This window comes from Neolamprologus brichardi, chromosome 7 (assembly GCF_056152115.1).
Source record: "Neolamprologus brichardi isolate AB-2024 chromosome 7, ASM5615211v1, whole genome shotgun sequence".
In the NCBI taxonomy this organism is placed as follows: domain Eukaryota; kingdom Metazoa; phylum Chordata; class Actinopteri; order Cichliformes; family Cichlidae; genus Neolamprologus; species Neolamprologus brichardi.
This window is the reverse complement of record NC_142110.1, coordinates 44,670,961-44,691,902: the sequence shown is the minus strand read 5'-3', so window position 1 is coordinate 44,691,902 and position 20,942 is coordinate 44,670,961. Positions and strand designations below refer to the sequence as shown.

General features: G+C 40.5%; 2 protein-coding genes across 3 annotated transcripts; both read left to right on the top strand.

The window, feature by feature from the left end:
* Nucleotides 1-819: 819 nt before the first annotated feature.
* smtna (smoothelin a) lies at nucleotides 820-5,620 on the top strand. The gene is made up of 8 exons (XM_087843658.1): nucleotides 820-945; nucleotides 1,471-1,573; nucleotides 3,039-3,114; nucleotides 3,230-3,358; nucleotides 3,449-3,506; nucleotides 3,689-3,788; nucleotides 3,915-4,066; nucleotides 4,194-5,620. The coding sequence occupies exons 2-8, from the start codon at nucleotides 1,490-1,492 to the stop codon at nucleotides 4,339-4,341; spliced, it is 747 nt and encodes a 248-aa protein (XP_087699784.1). The 5' UTR covers nucleotides 820-945; nucleotides 1,471-1,489; the 3' UTR covers nucleotides 4,342-5,620.
* A 1,476-nt stretch (nucleotides 5,621-7,096) lies between these two features.
* Nucleotides 7,097-20,382, top strand: inpp5ja (inositol polyphosphate-5-phosphatase Ja). 2 transcript variants are annotated; one of them, XM_006788810.2, is made up of 13 exons: nucleotides 7,097-7,524; nucleotides 9,373-10,035; nucleotides 13,807-13,914; nucleotides 14,084-14,192; nucleotides 14,299-14,415; nucleotides 14,840-15,015; nucleotides 15,354-15,465; nucleotides 15,657-15,766; nucleotides 17,080-17,290; nucleotides 17,402-17,539; nucleotides 17,611-17,676; nucleotides 17,752-17,856; nucleotides 19,107-20,382. In XM_006788810.2, the coding sequence occupies exons 2-13, from the start codon at nucleotides 9,377-9,379 to the stop codon at nucleotides 19,590-19,592; spliced, it is 2,397 nt and encodes a 798-aa protein (XP_006788873.2). In that variant the 5' UTR covers nucleotides 7,097-7,524; nucleotides 9,373-9,376; the 3' UTR covers nucleotides 19,593-20,382. The 2 variants fall into 2 exon arrangements, with proteins under 2 accessions (XP_006788873.2, XP_087700595.1); XM_087844469.1 differs by having other exon boundaries at nucleotides 17,611-17,856.
* The last annotated feature ends 560 nt before the right edge of the window (nucleotides 20,383-20,942 follow it).

Below are 20,942 nucleotides of genomic sequence, written 5' to 3'. Positions count from 1 at the left end.
TCTCGGATGAGAGGTGAAACATCTTCAAGCAACTCAAAGAAGTCCAGACGCTTTTCTTTCCAAGCTCCTTAGATAGAATAGAGCTGGAACTAATTTTTATTACTGATTCAAGATCCACTGATTAGAAGATTTGAAAACTTTGAATCAGTTTGTATAACTTTAGCAAAACCCAGCTTTTCCTGCAGCATGAAAAAAAAAAACCTGCTGGGGAAATAAGGCCTGAGCCACCTCATGTTGGTGCTTTCTCACTTCGAGGACATTTTGAAGCAGTTATGCATGCTCACCACTGGATGGAGCACTTTGTGTGCTTTGTGATTTAATGGCACCATATCTTAGGCTCTAAAACTTTTCAAACACTTAACAGAGTCACAGCTGAAGTTGAGCATATTTTTTTAAGCTGTTTTCTCCCAGACGCTTGTTTGTATCCGTTTCTGTGTGTCTGCACTCCGTCCTCCTTTACAGACATTCTGACTTCTGTAAACAAAGTCCAGTGGTCATACTTTTGCCTCAATAAGGCAGTGCTCCTCACTTTTTTTTGCCACTGTTAACTCCTTATTTTCCACCCCGATGATTCGTCTGGAGCACTCCAGTAGAGCTATGGTCAAAGTTTATATGAGGTTATGCACCATAAATTTTCACATGGCATCATCCAGAATCCACTAACAAGAGGAGGAGGGACTCTTCTGAAGGTGACAGAGATGGATGGACCAGGACCTGATGTGTTTCTTTCTTCTCCTCCTCCTCCTCTTTCATCCCTTTTTGGGTGGTTCGTGTAAGCAATCTGCACTCTCTCTCCAAACATGCATCCTTACGAAGCGCTGCAGTGTGAGGTGTGATGTCAAGGCTGAGCTCCCACAGCTCCCCAGAGAACTTTAAAGGAGGAGCAAGGAGAGGAGCAAGGCGTGCTGACTCCTAAAGATCGCCACAAAACGCACCCTGAAACAGGTGAGTCACACCAAACCTCAGCAGCCGTCAACCCCTAATCTGAATCTCTAATTTTCACAGTCTTGTTTCTTTGTGCTTCCCATGTTGTGTCATTGAGTACTAGATTTTTCCAGTGTCTCAGCACATAGTTGCACGCTGTTATCAGATTCTTTTAGCAATGCTTGCTACATTACTATATTTGTACGTGTTTTTCCCGCCTCTGTGCCGTAGTCAGGCATCTGCTGCGATAAACTGAGACGTCCTTCTGTGTCGGCAAAGGCTCACAGAGTAGTTTGTATTAGAATTACTGATTGCATGCAGACGAATTCTTCAGATCTATCTGTAAAACCTGTGCTTTATTTTTACTGTAAACAGTGAGCACCATCTGGCTTGGTTGGTCAGAAATAATTCAAGTATTTTTAATCCTGTGTCAGTGATTAACTTTGGATTATTACGGCGAAGTTGTTGCTAAAAAACAACAACCAAAAAACCCAGAAAGTCAAGAATTATTTCAGTATGTGTTAGGACAGCTCTGTTATCATACAGCCAGGTTCACGTGTCAGACATGGAGTCAAAAACTGATGGCAAATCATCGCTAACCAGTGAAGAACTGGCTGCTATTGAGGATGAAGATGTTCTCAACAAGATGGTGAGTGAGTTATAGGTGGCTTCAGCCAATTAAATTATCCATATCACATCTATGCAAAGAAAAAGCAGTGAGATAATTGTTGTCTCGTTTCCATTTTGCCATCCTGTGTGTTCTAAACTGTGTAATTGCTGACATTTAAATTCAGTTTTATTGATACAGCACCAAATCACAACAACAGTCACCTCAAGATGCTTTATATTATAAGATAAACGTCCTACAGTATCAAAGAGACATGACCAGCTGGGTGTTGAAAGGAAAGGAAAGGAAAGGAAAGGAAAGGAAAGGAAAGGAAAGGAAAGGAAAGGAAAGGGAGACAGGACAAAACTATGGGAACGAGAAGATCAATTTTAATGACATAAAGCAGTGACGAATAAACACAAGGAGAATGAAAACGGGTGAGCAGAAAAGAAACGCTCAGTGCTCATCATGGGAAGTCAACATCCTGAGGCTATAGCAGCATAACTATGACATAATTAAGGATCACCTGATCCAGCTTGCCATTATAAGCTTGTTGTGATCCTCATCTTAAAACTATGGTGTCTGTCTCCTGAATCCAAACTGGGAGCTGGTTCCACAGGCGAGGGGCCTGATAGCTGAAGTCTCTGCCTTCTACTTTTAGAAACTCTACACTGTATTTGATGTAATGCAATGTTTTAAATGATTTTCACTCAGTTTTCTGCTTTAGTTTAGTAAATTTTGGGGGGATTTCTATCAATTTCAATTCAAGTTGAAATTAAAACCTGTGTCGTTAACTTATTTCTTTTTTTTTGTTTTGTTTTTTTGTTAAGTGACAATGCTAAGTTTCACTCATTGTGTGTAACTTAAACTTAAACTGTAACTTAAATCTGTTGGGTTGATCTGAGTTGTTAACTTAATTGAATTAAATCACATGTTACAAGTTGACATAACAATGATCTTTTTTGGGAACCACAAAAACACTTATATGTGCGGAGAATGATTTTAAATTCAGTTCAATAATTATTTTATTTCTGGTTTAAATCTGGGCCAATGATGAGAAGCTAATATGGGCAAAATATTAAATATGATGTCCCTCTCTCTCCTGGGAGAATAACTGCAGCACTTTGGATTAATTGAAGGCTTTTTAGGGAGCTTTCAAAACAGTCTGATAATAATGAATCACAGTAGTCCAGCTGAGAAGTAAAAAATGTGTGGGCTAGTTTTTCAGCATCGCTCTGGATGGCACAGACGACAAAAAGCAGTCCTACATATTTGTTTAATGTGCGCGCTGAATACATATCCTGGTCAGAAAAACAACTCCAAGATTCCTCACAGTGTTACTAGAAGCCAAAGTAATGACATTACTTAGGACCAAGTATCCTCAGTTTTGTTCAGATTTACAAGACATGCCTGCAGCCACATAAAAATATTCTGAAAGACCGGATTACAAGGTGGTTTATAATATTTTTTCTTTATATTGTTTCTTTACCTGTAATTATATTTTTAGCTCGACAACACCTCAGATTTTGAAGAGAGACGGATGATCCGTTCTGTATTAAGGGATCTCCTGAAGAAAAAAAGAGGTGAAATCTCAGGAAAACTTTGACAGCTCTGTCAAATAGTGAGGGGAAGTGCTATAATCATGACTCATTTGGTGCTTTGCTTTCCTTTTTCTTTCTTTAAATTGCCTATCATCAGAAAAACGGGAGCAGGAGCGAGGGTTAAGGCAGCAAAACCTAAGACAGCAAGGTCTGAGCAAAGTGGGAACGACAGGCGGGACCATTAGCATAGGAAGAGCATCCATGAACCAGCAGCCGCCAATAAACAGTAACTGTGAACCCCTTAATGTTTGTTAATGCATCATCCTGCACTTCAGTTTTAATAATTTTTACACTTTAATTCTCTTCATCATTTTAGAACCAAGCAGCCAGCCATCTCCATCAGCATCTTCTCCCTTTAACAGGACAGGAGGCAGGTGAGTCACATGCGAGGCGGTGTAGGTGAACATTTTTGCAAAAAGAGGATTAAAGAACAATCATCTGCTTCTTTGATATAGGCATGATGCTTCAGCTCAATGAGCGGGAAAATGCTCAAAGCATTTGCCATGTGAAAAAATGAGGTGACCCATACTTTTGTGTCTTTGTTTCCTCTCCTCAGCAAGGCCAGTTCTGCTGCTGCTGCTCCTCCTGCACCCAACGCTAAGAATGTCAAACAGATGCTTCTGGACTGGTGCAGGGCCAAAACAGAGCCATATGAGGTAAATCTGCCCTACCTCACTCTGTCTATGAATTATTGCCCCGTGGAGCTACACATAGCCCTGACTCTTATGTTCCTCTTGCTGCCACTTTTCCCTCTAAACTTATTCCGCTCTGGTATGAAACAGGGGGTGGACATTCAGAACTTCTCCTCCAGCTGGAAAGACGGCATTGCCTTTTGCGCCCTGGTGCACCGCTTCTTCCCTGACGCTTTCGAGTACTCCATCCTCAACCCCAACAAGCCCAAGGAAAACTTCCAGCTGGCTTTCAGCACTGCGGAGTGAGCTCTCCTTCCTTATATGTCCTATCTGCAAAAACTCAAGCTTTGAATTATAAATAACAAAGTAACTTTACACTTACATTGTTTCTCTCAAGTCATTTTTCACTGACATTTGCACTTTCTGCAGGAGGCTGGCAGGCTGCCCCCCTCTGCTGGATGCTGATGACTTAGTCCGGATGAACGAGCCCGACTGGAAATGCGTGTACACATATATCCAGGAGTTTTACCGCTGTCTGGTGGAAAAAGGCCTGGTTAAAACCAAGAAGCGGCCATAGACTCAGAACCTTCGGGAGTTGCTGTGATTACATTTTTTACAAATATTACACACATTACAGCAAGCTGATGTCAAAAGGGACAATGTTGTGTGCTTTTTTCAACTAAATATTTACATCTCGTCTCCGATCACATCTGGCTCATGCATCACTCGAATGTGCCAAATGTGTAGTATTCATATTGGTTTGTGTGTGTTAGCAGGGGCTTGTGGGTGTCTGTGCTCTCAGTGGACAGCTGGCGCTTTGGATCAGTACATTCCAGTGAGATTACACATGTGTATTAATCCCACAGTCACAGGGAGATTCTGGGAACAACTTTTATGATGATGCTGTTAAGGGCCAGAGAGTGTAAGCACTGTGATCCATTTAATAAATATTAGTTCCATTATATGTGTTGTACCCCATACTGTTATATTGATAAAAATGGTACTAAAGCATTTCCCTGATGCCATTTTCTCCAGCAGCTGGTGGTGTGCTGGATACTTTAATGAACAGCTTACAATTTGCCTTTACATGGGGCATGGAGTTTAAAAGATGTGGGCTGTCTGCGGCTCTGACTATCTCACCTTTAAAAATTGTGATCAGAACTTAATATATATACATTATGGCCATGAAAGGTAATGATTGTACAGCCTACATCTTTACAAACTTCAAAAAACAGAATTGGGTACACAAGTTTGAATTTATTCTGGATTGTCCCTAAGCCACACATGATCAACAATGTCTTTAAACTTGACAAGTCCAAGGCCTGTTAACTTCTCATTAGTGATCATGATTGACTACGACTGGTAGTTTGTCTGGCAGCATAAAGGATTTATTTGATAGGATCAATACTCAGAATATTGAGAAAGTCTAAAGATGGAGAATTGCCAATTTGCACAAGTTAGGAAGGTTTTTTTGAGCCATTTCTAAGCAACTGCAGATTCCAAGATCATCAGTTCAAACAACTGTATACAAATACGAGTTATTCTGATATGTCACCACTTTGCATAGATGTGGAAGAAGATGAGAGGAAGTTGGTCAGCATTTTCAGGAACAATCCAGGAACATGTGAGGCTCAGCCTGCCTGCCAAGCCATAAACTGGAAACTGCTGAGAAAACCAGCATCACTATCCACACTGAAAGGTGTTTTACATCGCCATGGAGATAGAGGATGCTGACCAAGAAAGAAGCCCCTGCTCCAAAATCAACACCTTCAAGCTTGACTGAAATCTGCAGATCCCCACATGGACAAGGAAAATGCCTTATGAAGAAAAAAATGTATTATCAGACAAGACCGAGATAGAGCAGTGACAAAGAGCAGTGTTTGGAGTAAAGGTAAAGCTTCCACACTTACCAGCTTTTAAGCATGGTGGTGTTAGCATAATGCTCTGAGGCTGTTCTGCTGCCAGTCGTACTGGTACGTTGCACAAAGTGGATGGAATATTGAAGGAGAAGAACAACCTCCAAATTTTTCACCTTCACCTCAAATCAGCAGGTGGATCATTGAACAGTTGATGGTTCCAACAGCACAGTGATCCCAAACACATCAAAACAGGTTTTTGAATGGATAACGCAGACTTATACTAAGCTTCTGGAGCGGCCTTCCCACAGCCCTGATCTCAACCCTATTGAAAATTTGTCGACTATGCTTAAAAGCCGGGTCCAGGCAAGGAAACCAACTAATTTAAACAAACTCTACCAGTTCTGCTAAGAAGAGTGATGAAATATCCAGCCAGAACTGTGGCAGAAGCTTGTTAAGCTTAAGCTTAGCAGCTTGCTGAGAATCCCTGTACAAAATATTAGTGGGGTATATATTTGAATCTGTGTGGATCAGAAAAAAATATAAAATTAAGTCAAACTTGTGCACCCAATTCTTAATTTTTAGAGTCTTTTTCCATCCAGGAAAAAGAACAGTACAAAGAAATCATTAAAAGCCCCAAATTACCATGACATTCATGCTCATGCTGAGTGGATGTAAACTCCTGATCACAAATGTTCCCTTTTTCTTGCTGTGATGTTTCTTATGATGCCTCACACTTTATTTTCTGGAATCTCTTGTATGTTCACAAGAGATTTTCTGATGTGCATTTAAATTCAGTCCAGCACAATCTGTAGAATAATTTTCATACCTTGCAAAGAATCCAAACTAAAGGCTTTATTAAATGCTCTTTTAGAGAAAATGTTGTATGTAGTCAGTTTGGTTTGAATGCATTGTCACTGTATAGACTGGCCCTACTACCGGCCCAAACAGTAATAACAGTACTTTTGAGGTACTGTGTTTTCTGTTGAGACATGGTTGTTTTGTGCAGTTGTTTACTGCGCAAGGTTGTGTGTATTAAGGAATATAATACAAACGTAAAAAAAAATGCAAAGTCACAAACATTATACATCAAAATTCTGTTTCTTGATATGCTCGACAAAAGAGCTCGGCATAAACACAATCAGTTGCTATTAACGCTTATTATTTTTGTTCGTTTAATGGATTGTTGTGCTGTACATAATATTACATAATATTACCAGCTGCCAGTGCCCAAAGTGAAATTTAAATATTGACATATGGATCAATTCGTGCTATCAGTGACGCACTAATGTCAGATTAATGCGTCAGTGATAGGACAGATGCTCAGTTATTTCTGGCCGACTGCACTTTGGCAGCTGAATTTTGTTTTGCCTGCCCTGCTCTGCCCACCCCCGGGTGCTCATGCTTTTATCTAGGGTGTATGTGTGATGGAGAGAGAGAAGGAGAGGGTGTGTGCTGGGAAGAGAGAGAGGGAAATTGAGGCGCTGGGTCGGTGTAAGACTGCTGTGCAGGAGGTGCAGGCGGGATGCTGACTACAAAGTGCACAGCTGCACCGGCGAACTGCGCGAGGTAGCCAGAGGCAGCGATAGTAAGTAGGATGAGGTATAATCAGCTGCTGTATCACGGCACAGGCATCAACATGCAAGAGTCCGGGCGCATCAACCGTGACCGTTTTCTATCCTGACTGCCCGGCGGCGGCGCAGGCTGCACCGTGACGAGACGATCCACGGTACCGACGGGTCGCATCAGCCCTGCAGACCGGACGAGACTGTCTCCGGACATCATCGATTTTACTCTGTGACAGCCAGCTCACGTTCATAAGTGTGCGAGAAAAGAAGAAGAAGAGGACTGATGAATGTGTGAGCTCACCTTTTCATTCACCTTGGAAATATAACAACGCAAAGGTAATTTTCTCCCCTCACAGGGTCAGTGAGCCTGAACAGCCGCTGTCTTTGTGTTTGTCTTGGTCGCACCTGTAAAACTGCGTTTTTTTGTTGTTGTTGTTGTTTTCTATAAGTCTCTTACCTTTGTATATAACGGAGCTGTCATCCAGACTTGCAGCCTCATGGGGGGGGGGGGGGGGGGGGGGGGGGGGGGGCGGTGCATATGTGAAAGGCCCACCGGCACCGGGTTTTAAGCTCCAAAAGTTTCCTCTTGACTTCAAACCTGTGTGATCGCTATTACTCACAGCTCTGTTTCACGGGTTATTGCTGTGATCACGTGAATTTCTCAGTTACAAAGATGTCCTCATTTGAACGTCATTCATTATTAACAGAGGTGTATCATTTATGAGTGGAAGGACTTTAAACAAAATGGAGGGAGGCACCTGTCCTTCTTATGTCAGGCATCCTCTTTCTTGTAACCACAGGTGTAGATTTTAGGGTTGAACACATTTGACTCCATAAATAAAATCAGAGAAAATGCCTCTAAAATCTTTTTTTTTTTTTCCCCAGCAATGCTTCATTCTTTTACTCTGGAAATATTATTTATCCCTGCAATATCCAAAGCTCACAACACTGGATCTTTTCTCCTAAATGTAATTAATCCCACTGAGCCCACAAACACACACCCTGTTTTGATGTCAGTCAGAAGCTGCAAAGCTTGACTTCTGATAATTTGCCGGAGCTCAGAAAGAAATGATGAGGATGAGGTCTAATGTTAGGACATTAAAAATGTTGTTAGTTTATTAAATAACCTTAAGTTTGTGTCATTTGTTATTTTCGGTAAGTCTCAATAACATAGCCAAGAAAAAAAACGATTGTATAAAATGTGCAGGAAGTTTTGAATGTGGATTTATTAGTGAATCTGTGAAAAGATAAGAGGTGTGCATTTACTTTACTCCAAAGAAAAGGCACAGAAGTAGCCTGATATCATGCAAACTGTCAACTTGTTAAGCATCAAGATCCAGGCAGAAACAAAGGAGTGGAGTGCAGGAGAGTAAATGTGTCCACTCACCAGAGATGAGCTCATATCTATCTATGCATGTATATATATATATACAAAATTGAGACAAAAAGCCTGAAAGACTCACTGCATTATATTCCAGGAGGCTGTTGTAAATTGTTATTTGTGGGGTTAGTTTTGACATTTCTAAACAGAAAGAAACAAATTGGAGCATTAAAATCACCAGAATGCAGGAAATGAAGTGTACAATGCTTCAAATTTCCTAGGGGACTAACACGTACCCCAGGTTAATGTGTCCCCTCCTGAATATTCAAGCGGAACTGACACCTACGCTTGTGACCCACAGCATCTGTTGACATTGCCTGATGTGCTTCATGATTTGCAGCTGTGTCCGATCCCCTTTGCTTCCCTTCTGACTGAACTCAAATCTTAAAGTGAGAGATTACAAAAAGCAGCGTGCTCTAAAAGCACATTACAGCCCTATTCCTTATCTAAATAACCACTAACAATCTTTTCTTTTGCTTTGTAAGAGGGTCAGGGGCTAATTAACTTTGCTTAGCAGCTAGGGTGTAATCCAGGACGCAGCAGGCCTAAAGTTAGTTCCTTAGCCCAGTTGCCTAGTCATGATAACATCATCAGTGACGCCAAGGGAGCATGATTTGGACAGGTACTCAAAATAATGTAATACTCTTTCTCATTTTCCACTCACTGCAGGCACTTCTTTTGCTCTTCCAATTGTGTGCTGACAAGCAATGTTGTGCCTTTTTTACATTCTGCAAGCAGAGTCACTGTGATTTCTTTTTCCTTTAAACACCATTAAGAAAAATGTCATAAACACGATGTTACAGGTTGATGGATCGCCTGCCACAGAAACAAGTTGGCACGGACCCTTGTGGCCATAAAGTACAGCCTGGAAACTGTTCATTAATTGGAGCTGGTCTGGATTTACCTCCACAACTCCAAACACAGGAAGCACCTCTAAGCAGCCAGTCGGAAAAGCTCAAGAAAAAGTCTGGATTGAATCCCATGCAGGTGGTCGTTATGCCAAAAAGGGGGACTGAGCAGATGCAGTCAGGGCAGACGAAACCTGCGTCTACTCCAGTAACACTGGCATGCATAAGCCGACCAAGGCCAACTGCTCTTGGAAATAAACCAAGGGGAACCAGAATTTCAGTGGAGCCATCCAACGAGATAGATTTGATCCCTATTTGCATCCCAGGACCTCAGAGTACAAACATACTCCTACACTCCCCAACAGATTCTTCATTGCCTCCTCACAGTCCTCATTCTCCCCATTGCCCTCAGCATTACCTGAACCCCACCCCCTGCCTTCCTCCACCACCACCACCATCCCCTCCTCCCCCTCCTCGCCAGCCATCACCTCACCTGCCCTCCAGCCTAAGCTTCAAGCCCAGCCTCAGCCCTCAGCCCCAGAAGACCCCCTCACCTGGAAGCTCAGCACAGAGCCAGATTCAGTCTGAGAAGCCAGGAGGAGAGAACAATGACTTCAGGTGAGAGAAACAATGTGTGTGGCTGTTTGCCCATTTTGTGTTGAAACACAGCTACAGATGCTGTCCTTCAGTCAGGGCTGATAAGAGAGCTGATGTGTGCCAGACCACATCACATAAATCACAGCAGCAAATTTCACTAAAAGCTTTTTGAACTGACAGAGTGACACGGCCACATTGTGTTGGTAGATTTCCCAGAGGCACTTCTGTTGTGTTTATTTATTTATTTAACCTTTATTTAATTAGAAGGTACCTTGAGATTAATACATCTTTTTCAACAAGGAGACCTGGCTGAGGAGGCGCACCATTATAAAATTAGAAATTATAAAATCAAATCTAACATGTTATACAAAGTAAAGCAAGTCAAAGTCAATAAGTAACACAATACAAAATATCAAGTTCAGTTTATGAATAGCAGTTGCAGTCTTTGGTTACAGAAGAACATATATGAGTGCTCTGAAGTCTCCCAGGGAGATAAAAGCTTTCAGCTTAATTGTCCTCTGAAGGTTATTCCAAGACCAAGGTGCAAAACGGGATACTCTCGTGTCCTATACTGTTCTGCCAAGTTCAGAAAAATCCTGAGTACCTGAGTAGTAAAAAGGAGCCACTAAGAGAAACGCAAATCATAGCAGCTGTTTAAAGGGGTTAGGAGTTTACACAGATAAGAAGGGAATTTACCCAGTATGGCTTTGTACATAAATTATGGTTGTCTCCTTAGGGTTAACGAAGGCCAGGGAAACAGACTATAAAGTACACAGTGATGTGTACCAGACAATAAAGTGTAAATACTACACATCATCTAAAAATGAAGTGCAGAGGTGGCAGCATGCATGTAAATAATGTCACCATATCCAAGTACATTTCAGAGTATAGCCTATGCAAATGTTTTCTTAATTGATCAATTAATACAGGCCCTATTTCAATAATAAAAACCAAGCCTGGCTTTCAGCTTTTTAGATTAGATTAGATAAAACTTTATTAATCCCTCGGGTAGGTTCCTCTGGGAAATTTGTTTTCCAAAAAGCACAGCACCGACAGAAGTTACAGAGTTAAGAATATTATATATATATATATATATATATATATATATATATACACACATATATAAATACAAAGATATATATAGATAAAATATACAAAGGGGATAAATAGAATAAATAGGAATAAAAATAAAAATAAAAATACAAGTGAATTGCACATTTCAAGTATGGAGTCTATTGCACTGCTGATTATTAACAAAAAGTATTGCACAAAAGGTATTGCACAGTGAAGTGGAGAGGCACTACAGCTTAGTTGTTCTTGTTTTCGCCAAGGGCTTAATATTCAGCACTAAAGGAAAGTTGGCATCCAACCAAATACCTCTCTCCTACGGTTCAAAGAACGACATTGTCTAAGATTTGAAAGTGATTTCTAGAAACCAACATGAGCTTTTTTAGGATTGTGAATGAATTTTAAACCTTTCAGTGATGCCTGCAATTCCTAAAAGTCATCACTCGTTTGAAACTCACAAACAGCCTAAATCACCGTAACGACTAAAGAGGAAATGAGGGTGTCATCTACATAAAGGTTCACGTTAGCTCTTTAGCTTGAGGCATATTCTTCCCAATGTTCTCAATTAAAAATAGAAAATAAAACAGGACCCAAAACTAAACCTTGGGGAATTCTGTTCTTTAGGAAACTTGAGTTGGCACACTGTGTTCTATATAAAGTGAAGCCCTGTAACTCAAACCAGTATCACTGAATCTGCCTAACAGTAACTCATTGTAAACAGAACCTAATGCCTTTGAAAGATCAGAAAAAAAGATAGCAGCACAATGCTCTGTCCTACTTAGGGAATTAATAATATCATTTGTTACCAAAACACTTGCTATTATGGTACTAAAACCCAATTTGAATGCAGACCTAGTTTGACTTAAGACTTAAGTCAGACAAATATTGTTTCAGGAGAGTGTTTATTTCAGAATCTAGAAATTTGGCAGGGTATAAAGTTTATATATTACTGGCAATAATTGTTTACATCTAAAAGGTGCCCAGTCTTAAATAAGAGGAGAACACAGGCTACTTTCCATATTTTAGTAACAACATTAGTCTGCAGACTCAGATGGGACAAAATGTAATTAATAAGCTCAGTATTAAAATCAGCTGCAAGCTTTACAAGATAAGCATCGATACCGTCAGGTCTAGTTGACATTTTTGGGGGTTAAATGGGTTTCAAAGCTTTACAGATTACAGCAGTAGAATGGGTTCTATAAACAAATGGATCCATTGATAAGGAAGTAAAAGACAGAAAAGACAAGATTCAAATTAGTGCTGACACTTATTTATAGCCTGTAGCACATTTAAACAACAGAATTTGACCTAAAGTGCTTTAGAGAAAGCCACAATTACATTCCAGGTAAAAAAAAAAAAAACTGTTTTAAAAAACATGAAATGCTGAAAACACTGTTTCGATGTGTTAACTCATTATTGTGAAAAAAAATAATCACAATGATTTAGTTTTCATTAAAATGTGTTTAGAATTTATAGGTTGATGATAATTTATATTATAAATCAGGACACACTGATCTCCTTACTTAAGCTACCCTTACAAGTTAAAAGTATCTGCAATACTATCCCTGTATTTTTCTGGTATCAGATCGATATCAAAATTTGCATTATCGCACAGCACTATTGTACATGTAAAACTAAAGGTTGGGCTTCAAATGTCTTAAAACGCCTTTTAAAAACATAATGCACTTTGAGCTTGGGTGATTTTAAGTTTCTTAAACAAGCAATGGCACGGTGATCGCCGTTATAATTACAAAATTCTGCAACAGATAAATATTTGTTAATATTTGTTGGGTGCATTTGTAAGAAAAAGGTCTAATAATGCAGAGATATTTGGATCTTTTGGACTGAATGAATAAATGATGTCAAAGGCTGTTTAGATGACACCAAGTTTAACAGCTCTCAAATTCATCCAAAGGCACTTTTTTTCTGTTTTTATTTGGTGTAATGTAGCTCACAACAAATCATATCTGCACACTTTAAATTATGAATAAATGGCTATCGACAGAGCGGAATATTAACTCTAATGATGTGCTTTTATTTCTGTAAATACGCACTGTAACTAACAACAGGATGTCCGTTTACTTAAATTATTTGACCCCGAACGTGTGTCTGTGCTAATAAAACCATTTTGTCGGTGCAGAAATTGCATATCCAAATAATGACAAGCAAAATGTGCAGAGGTGTAAAGCTGATTCACTGAGTCCATTTAACCACATTCACTCAATTATTTTTTTTCTGCGGAAAAAATGCCAAATACTTGCTGGTTCCAGCGTTTCGAAAAACAGGATGTGTTTCTTTTTCTTGATCTCACATTAAAGCAAAGTGAATCAGTGGTTCTCACTGTTTCTGTTAACCAAGGAAAATCACAAACCAAAGAAACTGATGGTTAGATGGAGTCTTAATTAATTATTTTGGATATTTCAGCACAAAATAATCAAACTGGTAATTCAAAGGATGATTAGCTCCATACTTTCTTTTTATCTTTGCCAGAACTCATCCACAATCACACATGCACACACACATACACACACAGACACACAGGAAGGCAGAATACTTAGTCATCATCAAGGGATGCAGAGGTGCTTAATTGTGCTTATCTTTTTTTCTATACACAGAAACCCTGATGAAAGCTCTTTCTCTGAGGATTACAGCATGGATTACGTCCTTGTTTACCTTAAACTATAGAACTCATGCAATTTTTCCACTGTTTCTGTCCTTTCAAAGGGTGTACATCATCACATGGAACGTGGGATCAGCTGTGCCGCCAGATGACATCACTTCTCTCTTTGGACCAAATGTCTCAGATGGGAACATTGACATATTTATCATCGGGTAAGCAAGTAATTCTGCACGGCTCAGCAGTGCCAAGGAGACAGCCGTGAATGCCCACTCAGTCGTCTGTGTTCATTTTGATTCTTCCCCTCCTGTTACCCATCACTGTCCTTTTTTTTAGTATTATTATTTTCATTTTGACATTTCTCTACTTTCTGGCACCATCCAGACTCCAAGAAGTCAACTCCATGATAAACAAAAGACTGAAGGATGTTCTTTTCTCAGACCAGTGGAGTGAGCTTTGCATGGACACGCTCAGCCCTTTTGGATATGTTTTGGTCAGTAAGGAGTGAAATCTGTTGTCCTTCATAACCTTTAGCACCATTCGAATTGTAGTTTCTTTTGCTATGGATATATTATTTTTCATCTATCTCATCTGTTCAGGTGGCGTCCCAGCGAATGCAGGGAGTGCTGCTGCTGGTTTTCTCTAAATTCTGCCACCTTCCATTTCTCAGAGGTGTGCAGACACAGAGTACACGCACAGGACTTGGGGGATACTGGGTACGTGCTACACATTACAGAGTGCTGCTTTGAAACCAGCCGAGATTCATGATGTTGCAAAAGTTGAAGTGGGCTCATGTCACTGGGGGTAGCAAGGGAAGATATAGTGTGTGTGTGCTCCCTCCTGCCAGCAGGTGCATGCATGCGTGGGTGCATATGTCAGTGTGTGACCTTCCTGTGCGTGTTGATGTCAGCATCACCCCTGGCTGCTGCTGGTGCAGTCTCCTTCTCTTTGAGGTCAGTGCAGCAGCAGCAGACTGTCTGGCTTCTCTGGTGTTGTGAGTGTTGGGGAAAAAAAACAACACGACCTTGTCCCCGAGCACAGATCTGGTTGATATACGCTGATGTTTGTTTAATTTTAAATCTTGTCTGCATAAGAGGTCCCTTTGACGCTGCATGCTTCGCCCTTTCCTGTCATTTTAAGGGGAATAAAGGCGGCGTCAGTGCAAGGATGACCATGTTCGGCCACCCCGTGTGCTTCCTCAACTGTCACCTGCCAGCTCACATGAGGAACCTGGAACAGAGGATGGAAGACTTTGAAAGCATCCTGCAGCAGCAGCAGTTTGAAGGAGGGGCTGCTACTGGTGTACTAGACCACGAGTGGGTGACTTTTCTTTTTTTTTTTTCTTTTTTTTTTAAATAAAAGGTCTAATTAACTGAAAAAAGCTTTGCACACCCATACAAAGTGATGTCATTATTAAGTTATAACAATGAACAAATCCCACACATATATTTGTTAAAAAATCTTTCCTGCTTTGATCAAACCTCTTGAACCCTTAGCATGCACGCTTAATTTAGCTAATAATGATATGTATTTATGTTAATTTTTTTTAATTTAATCTACATAGGCACAGTGCACTACAGTGGTAAATTGACTGTTTTATTATTTGTATCTGTGCGCTCTTCCTGAAGTAAAGGCCTCTTTATTCTGTTCCCAGTGTCGTGTTTTGGTTTGGGGATTTAAATTTCCGTATTGAAGACTATGATATCCATGTGGTGAAATGTGCCATTGACAGCAATAAGCTGCCTCTTCTGTGGGAGCGGGATCAGGTGAGGCACCTTCAGCATTTTAATAAAGCATTCACACATTCACAGACACAGATGGATTTTTCTGGAAGGCTTCATGCCACCTGTTTAATCAGACGCTACAACCAACAGAGGGAGCTGTAGCACAAAAACTCGTGTTTAAATAATAATTATTACTAATATTATAATTCTGGAATGTTTGCCCTACTCTGTAGCTCAACATGGCTAAAAACACAGAGTCCATCCTGGAAGGCTTCATGGAGGGACAACTCAAATTCCCACCTACTTATAAGTTTGATGTAGGCACTCATACCTACGATACCAGGTTGGTTCAGTCATCTCTATCTAGACCCTGTTTACACTTGGTTTTAAAATGTATCTTGGGCAATCAGATCCCAAGTGGAGACACACTATGATCCTAATCCTAATAGGTCCGGTTGTTTCTCTGACAAGGACAAAGTGTCATCAGTGTAGTCATCTTGTCTTTGACTTTGAATGACATCCACTCAGTCTCATCAGGTGGAATAGCACAGACACATATTATGAATCAGTCACACCAGAATAGAAATAGGATTGTAACCTTCTTGTGACTACAGGAAAAATTGGTGGTTGCCTGGTAATTGCATTATTATTGTCCCATCTGGTAAATGATTGCCATTTGATTGTCCAAAGATTGAATACGCAACACTTTTAACCTCTGGACAACAGTTTCAATTGCAAGGTGATAATACAAATCAGCTGGTCAGAGGCAACCTGCCTCCAAACAGTCACGGTCAACCAGTCAGACCGGCTCATAAAGATTGATGGAGGGTTTCAAATACTTGTCATCAGATTGACAACACAACAGAATCAAACTGAATCAGACTGATCTCTTTGCAATAGGGGACTGGACTCAACTGGTTGTATTCTGGTTAGACTTCTATATAACAGTAAGGTAGCTGAGCGTATGTATCATTTTGCAGTAAAGTTGCTGTCCTGCAGAAACTATGTAACTATTTATGGAATTTCTGTTTCAAATGAGGATCTAAATGTAAGTAGTAAATGTGAATTTCTGTGCATGTAGAAAGCAGCAGATTTGTGATTTTCACAGTTTTATCATAGTTAGCTCCTGTATCATCACAAACAGACTGCTTCTATTTGCCAACTTGACCGCATTCAGTCTCAAGCTAATAACAGACTGACTCCATCCTAATGCCATGTCGCCATCTTGACTCACCTTGAAGACAGCAATTAACTGTGAGTGGTCACAAACCTGGTCCTCATCTTTAAAGTAATCATCTCAAAGGCAAAATTGTCACAAGTTTCATAATAATTTTGGCCTTTTTGCTGTTTCCAACAATCGTTTTCCCTTGTGGGAGCGACAGCATTTATTCTTGAAACAGATCTGAACATTTTTGTAACTATTGTGTGTGATAACTGAGGGGCTCTTTCACCTTCAGCTTATCAAACTTGGCCGTAAACAGAAGTGAACATTAGGGTTGGAGTAGCAAGTATAAATAATGATGAATTATCAGCTCTCCAGTTGGTGTTCAGATGTCTGAAATGCATTTTAAAACCAAGTGTAAACAGGGTTGTTGATTTTATTGTCTAAAAGTAAAGTTTCCACCGCTTATAACAGTGTGTCTGTTTCTCTGTCAGTGCTAAAAAGAGGAAACCTGCCTGGACAGATCGCATCCTATGGCGTCTTCGCCGCACTGGTTCACCAGTCCCTACCCACAATGCAGCACTGCAGCGTGGTCTGACCTTGTGGTTGGGGGGGGCAACTAAAGTGACACAGCATGCGTATCGCAGTCACATGAGTTTCACCATCAGTGACCACAAACCTGTTTCTGCCCTGTTTTCACTGCATGTGAGACAATGATTATCATATGACCTCAGATGAAGCATGACATAATTACATCTCTGTGTTGTTACATTGCTAGGTTGTGCTATATCTAACTATCTATAACTTATCTCCTAGTTCCCATTCAGGGTGGATATGCCTCTGGTGGAACTGCAGGTAAACAAGGAATGGTGCAAAGCCTCAGATGCTACAGTCAGATTCACTGTTGCATCAACTTATCAGCGCAGCTCATGGGACTGGGTGGCAATATACAAGGTAAGTCTTAAGTTTATAAATTATTACACATATTTCCCACAGTGTCAGCACCTGCAATTATCTTCCTGCAGGTTGGATTCAGACATCACAAAGATTATCAGGCGTATGTGTGGGCCAAAGCGGAGCATGCAACGCAGGTGAGCCTTAGCACAAATTCACAAATATGTTTTGAGCTGAACTCAGAGATACTCTGTCTGGTTTTCTCTCCACAGGTGACATTCTCAGAGGAGGATTTGCCGAGAGATGACTGTGAATACATCCTGGGTTACTACAGTCATAACATGAACAGCATTGTTGGATTGTCATCACCAATTCAGGTAACACGAATTATAGAACAACGTGAAGCATATGCATTCCTGTTAGTCAAGAACAGATTCAGGTACACAGGTACAATCATCAGCCACTTTATTAGGTATGTCTTCCTAGCACCAGGGTTAGGGCACTCTTATGCCTTCAGACATGCCTTAATTCTGATTCAGCAAGGTGCTGCAAAACATTCCTCTGAAATCTGGGTACATATTGACATTATAGGATCACACAGTTGATCACAGTCGCTGCAGATTCATAAAACGTAGCCGTAGTTTCCTGTTCTTAGCTGACAGGAGTGGCACCCAGTGTGGTTTTCTGCTGCCGTAGCCCATCTGCTTCAAGGTTTGACATATTGTGCACTCACTGATCATCTTCTACATGCGTTGGTTATAACCAGAGGATATTTGGATTATTGTTGCTCTCCTATCAGCTTGAAACTGTCTGGCTATTCTCCTCTGGCATCAACAGGCATTTTCACCCAGAGTGCTGCGGCTCACTGGATATTTTTTCTTTTTCAATCTATACTCTGTAAGATGGCTGTGTGGGATAATCCCAGTAGATCAGCAGTGTCAGAAATACTGAAACGAGCATGTTCAAACCGACTTTAATCCCCTTTCCTCCTAGTTCAGATGTTCAGTTTGAACTTCAGCAGGTCATCTTGACCATATCTATATGTCTATATGCCGCTACCATACGATTGACTAGTTGGATATTTGCATCAATGAGCAGTTGAACAGGTATAAATGGCATGGCTAGTGTATACTGTATATATAAGTAAACTGTATATTATATTTGCCATTTAAATGCAAATATAATAGCAAAAAAATCTGATTCTATCCACTATAATGTCAATATTTTCAGGATCTGTTTGTCCTCTGTGAGAGTGAAGTAATATCTGACAAATTTCCAGCTGTTTTACTGACAAAACAGGATGCGTGAATAAGGCAGCTGGGCTTATCAAAGAGAAAAACATGAATATTTTATCATAAAACTTCTTAATATGTCCGCTACTTTTCATTTATCTGAGTCAAAATATGGAGATTAAACTGCAACCACTGTGCAAGCAGTGAAATTATCCCCACTTTACCTGGCCACAACATTAAAAATCTGCTCGAAAATGCAGATTGTCAAAAGACACGAAGTGCCTGATATCTTTAAGTTAATTATTATTTTTGATTCAGGAGTTACACTTGCACTTATTGTACTTACTTGTAAAGCATATTGAGCGTTGTGCCGACATACGTCTTTTCCTCAACAGATCAACATGCCAGTTCACAGTCCCACCGTGTGTCGCTCCGAGAACTCCGATGTCAGCTCTGAAGATGACAGCACTCTTGTTCTGCTGGCTCCAAACTCCCGCAGCCCGAGCCCTAAAGCGGGCAAACACCACCACCGTCACCGGCGCAGTCGCAGCCCTGCACTTCCTGCTCTTTCATCTAATCCCCTCCCTTCTCTGCAGAGCCTCAGCCTCGGGCCTCGCTCCAAAGAGAGCCAGACACGAAGCCGCTCTCCCTGCTCTAAAAAGGAGCGGCTGGTGTCCCCCGACGCCGTGCCATCTCCCACCATCAGCCCGCTCAGTCCTCGCAGCCCTGTGTCTCCAGGTAGTGTGGTGACTGTACCAGAGGCCCTGGTTGCTGCTATCCTAGGTGAACCCAGACCAGCTCAGGTTAGCCCCACAGGGGTGAAACGGATAGGAAAGACAGGGGAAACAGACACTGCAAAGAAAATGAAGATCAAGAGTTAAAATGAGACTGTATGAGCGGGAAAAAAAGCAATATCCATCAAATCAGTCTGATCTGACCCCTGTGTCACTGTGCTCATAGTGACACAGGGCATTTATTGACTCCTAATGTAGTTTGCAAACATTCCTTTGCTTTCCCAGTGCTTTTATAGACTCATAAGCTATATCATTATGTAAACAAGCATATTGAATGTGAGGCTAAAGTTGGAGCAAACCTGTGACCGATATGAACAGATGTTATTGACAGCAATATGGATCCATGTAAACAGTCCTGCATCAGAGTAAGGACCTTGGATCACAGGTATTGATGGTATCACAGTTAACATGGTACGTTCTGCTGTGCTACATCAAGGCGTATCTATGAAGCGCCTTGAGGCGACATTTGTTGTGATTTGGCGCTATATAAATAAAATTGAATTGAATTGAATTGAACAGCAGAGAGCGTGTGTGTTTGTGTGTGAGTGTTTTTGTGTAGACCTTTGTGCTAAACCATATTTATGTCAAACTTTCATTTTGGAACACATGATGGTTTAAATGTTTAACTCTATAGGTCTTGGTCTGTATTCATAAAACAAATCTAATGCATCCAAAAGTAGAGAAATCATCTAATTCTATCTGAAATCTACATGTGACTGTGAAAACTTGAACATCGCTTTTTGTGGATACAGTCCCTGTTCTATAGGGCTCCTTGAGTGACTGTTTAGGCTAATAATGTGTTTCTTTGGCTCCCAGGAAACTGTGTTGTGTCATCTATGCGAGTGTGCAAATAAAAGAGCAAATGCAAACTAACAAATGTTGATTATTGGATGACATTAAGCTGTCAAGAAAAAGCATACATTTGTACATTTGTGTGAACTCACTTAACCTTCAGTTCAGATATATCTTACTTGCATTCCTGCTTTAAGTGAACAACAACTCATGACTCCACTTGGACTTCAATATTTTGATTCAGAGAGACTTTGAATGACCAAAGGTCAAAATTAGCATTCGTCTTCAATCCCCTGGCAAATGTTAACAGCCAAAAATGTTACTAGAGTCACAGGGTCAAAGGGAAATGTGTGTTTGATACGTCATTTACAAACTATTATGGATCACAGGAAAGGGAATCACTTGTCTATGAGATGCAATACAAGTTGCCACTTAACTTGGGGATTTAAATATGGCGATTAATTGGATTCAGTTAAGTTCTATATATAAAACACCACTTCACAAGAAGTCATTTCAAGATGCTTGATATTGTAAGGTAAAGATCTTACAATAGATATATTCAGATAGATAGATATTTTCATACGTGTCGTTTTTGATCTGCTGATTGATTTCACAAAGACTGAGAATTCCTCGCAGTCTTCTACA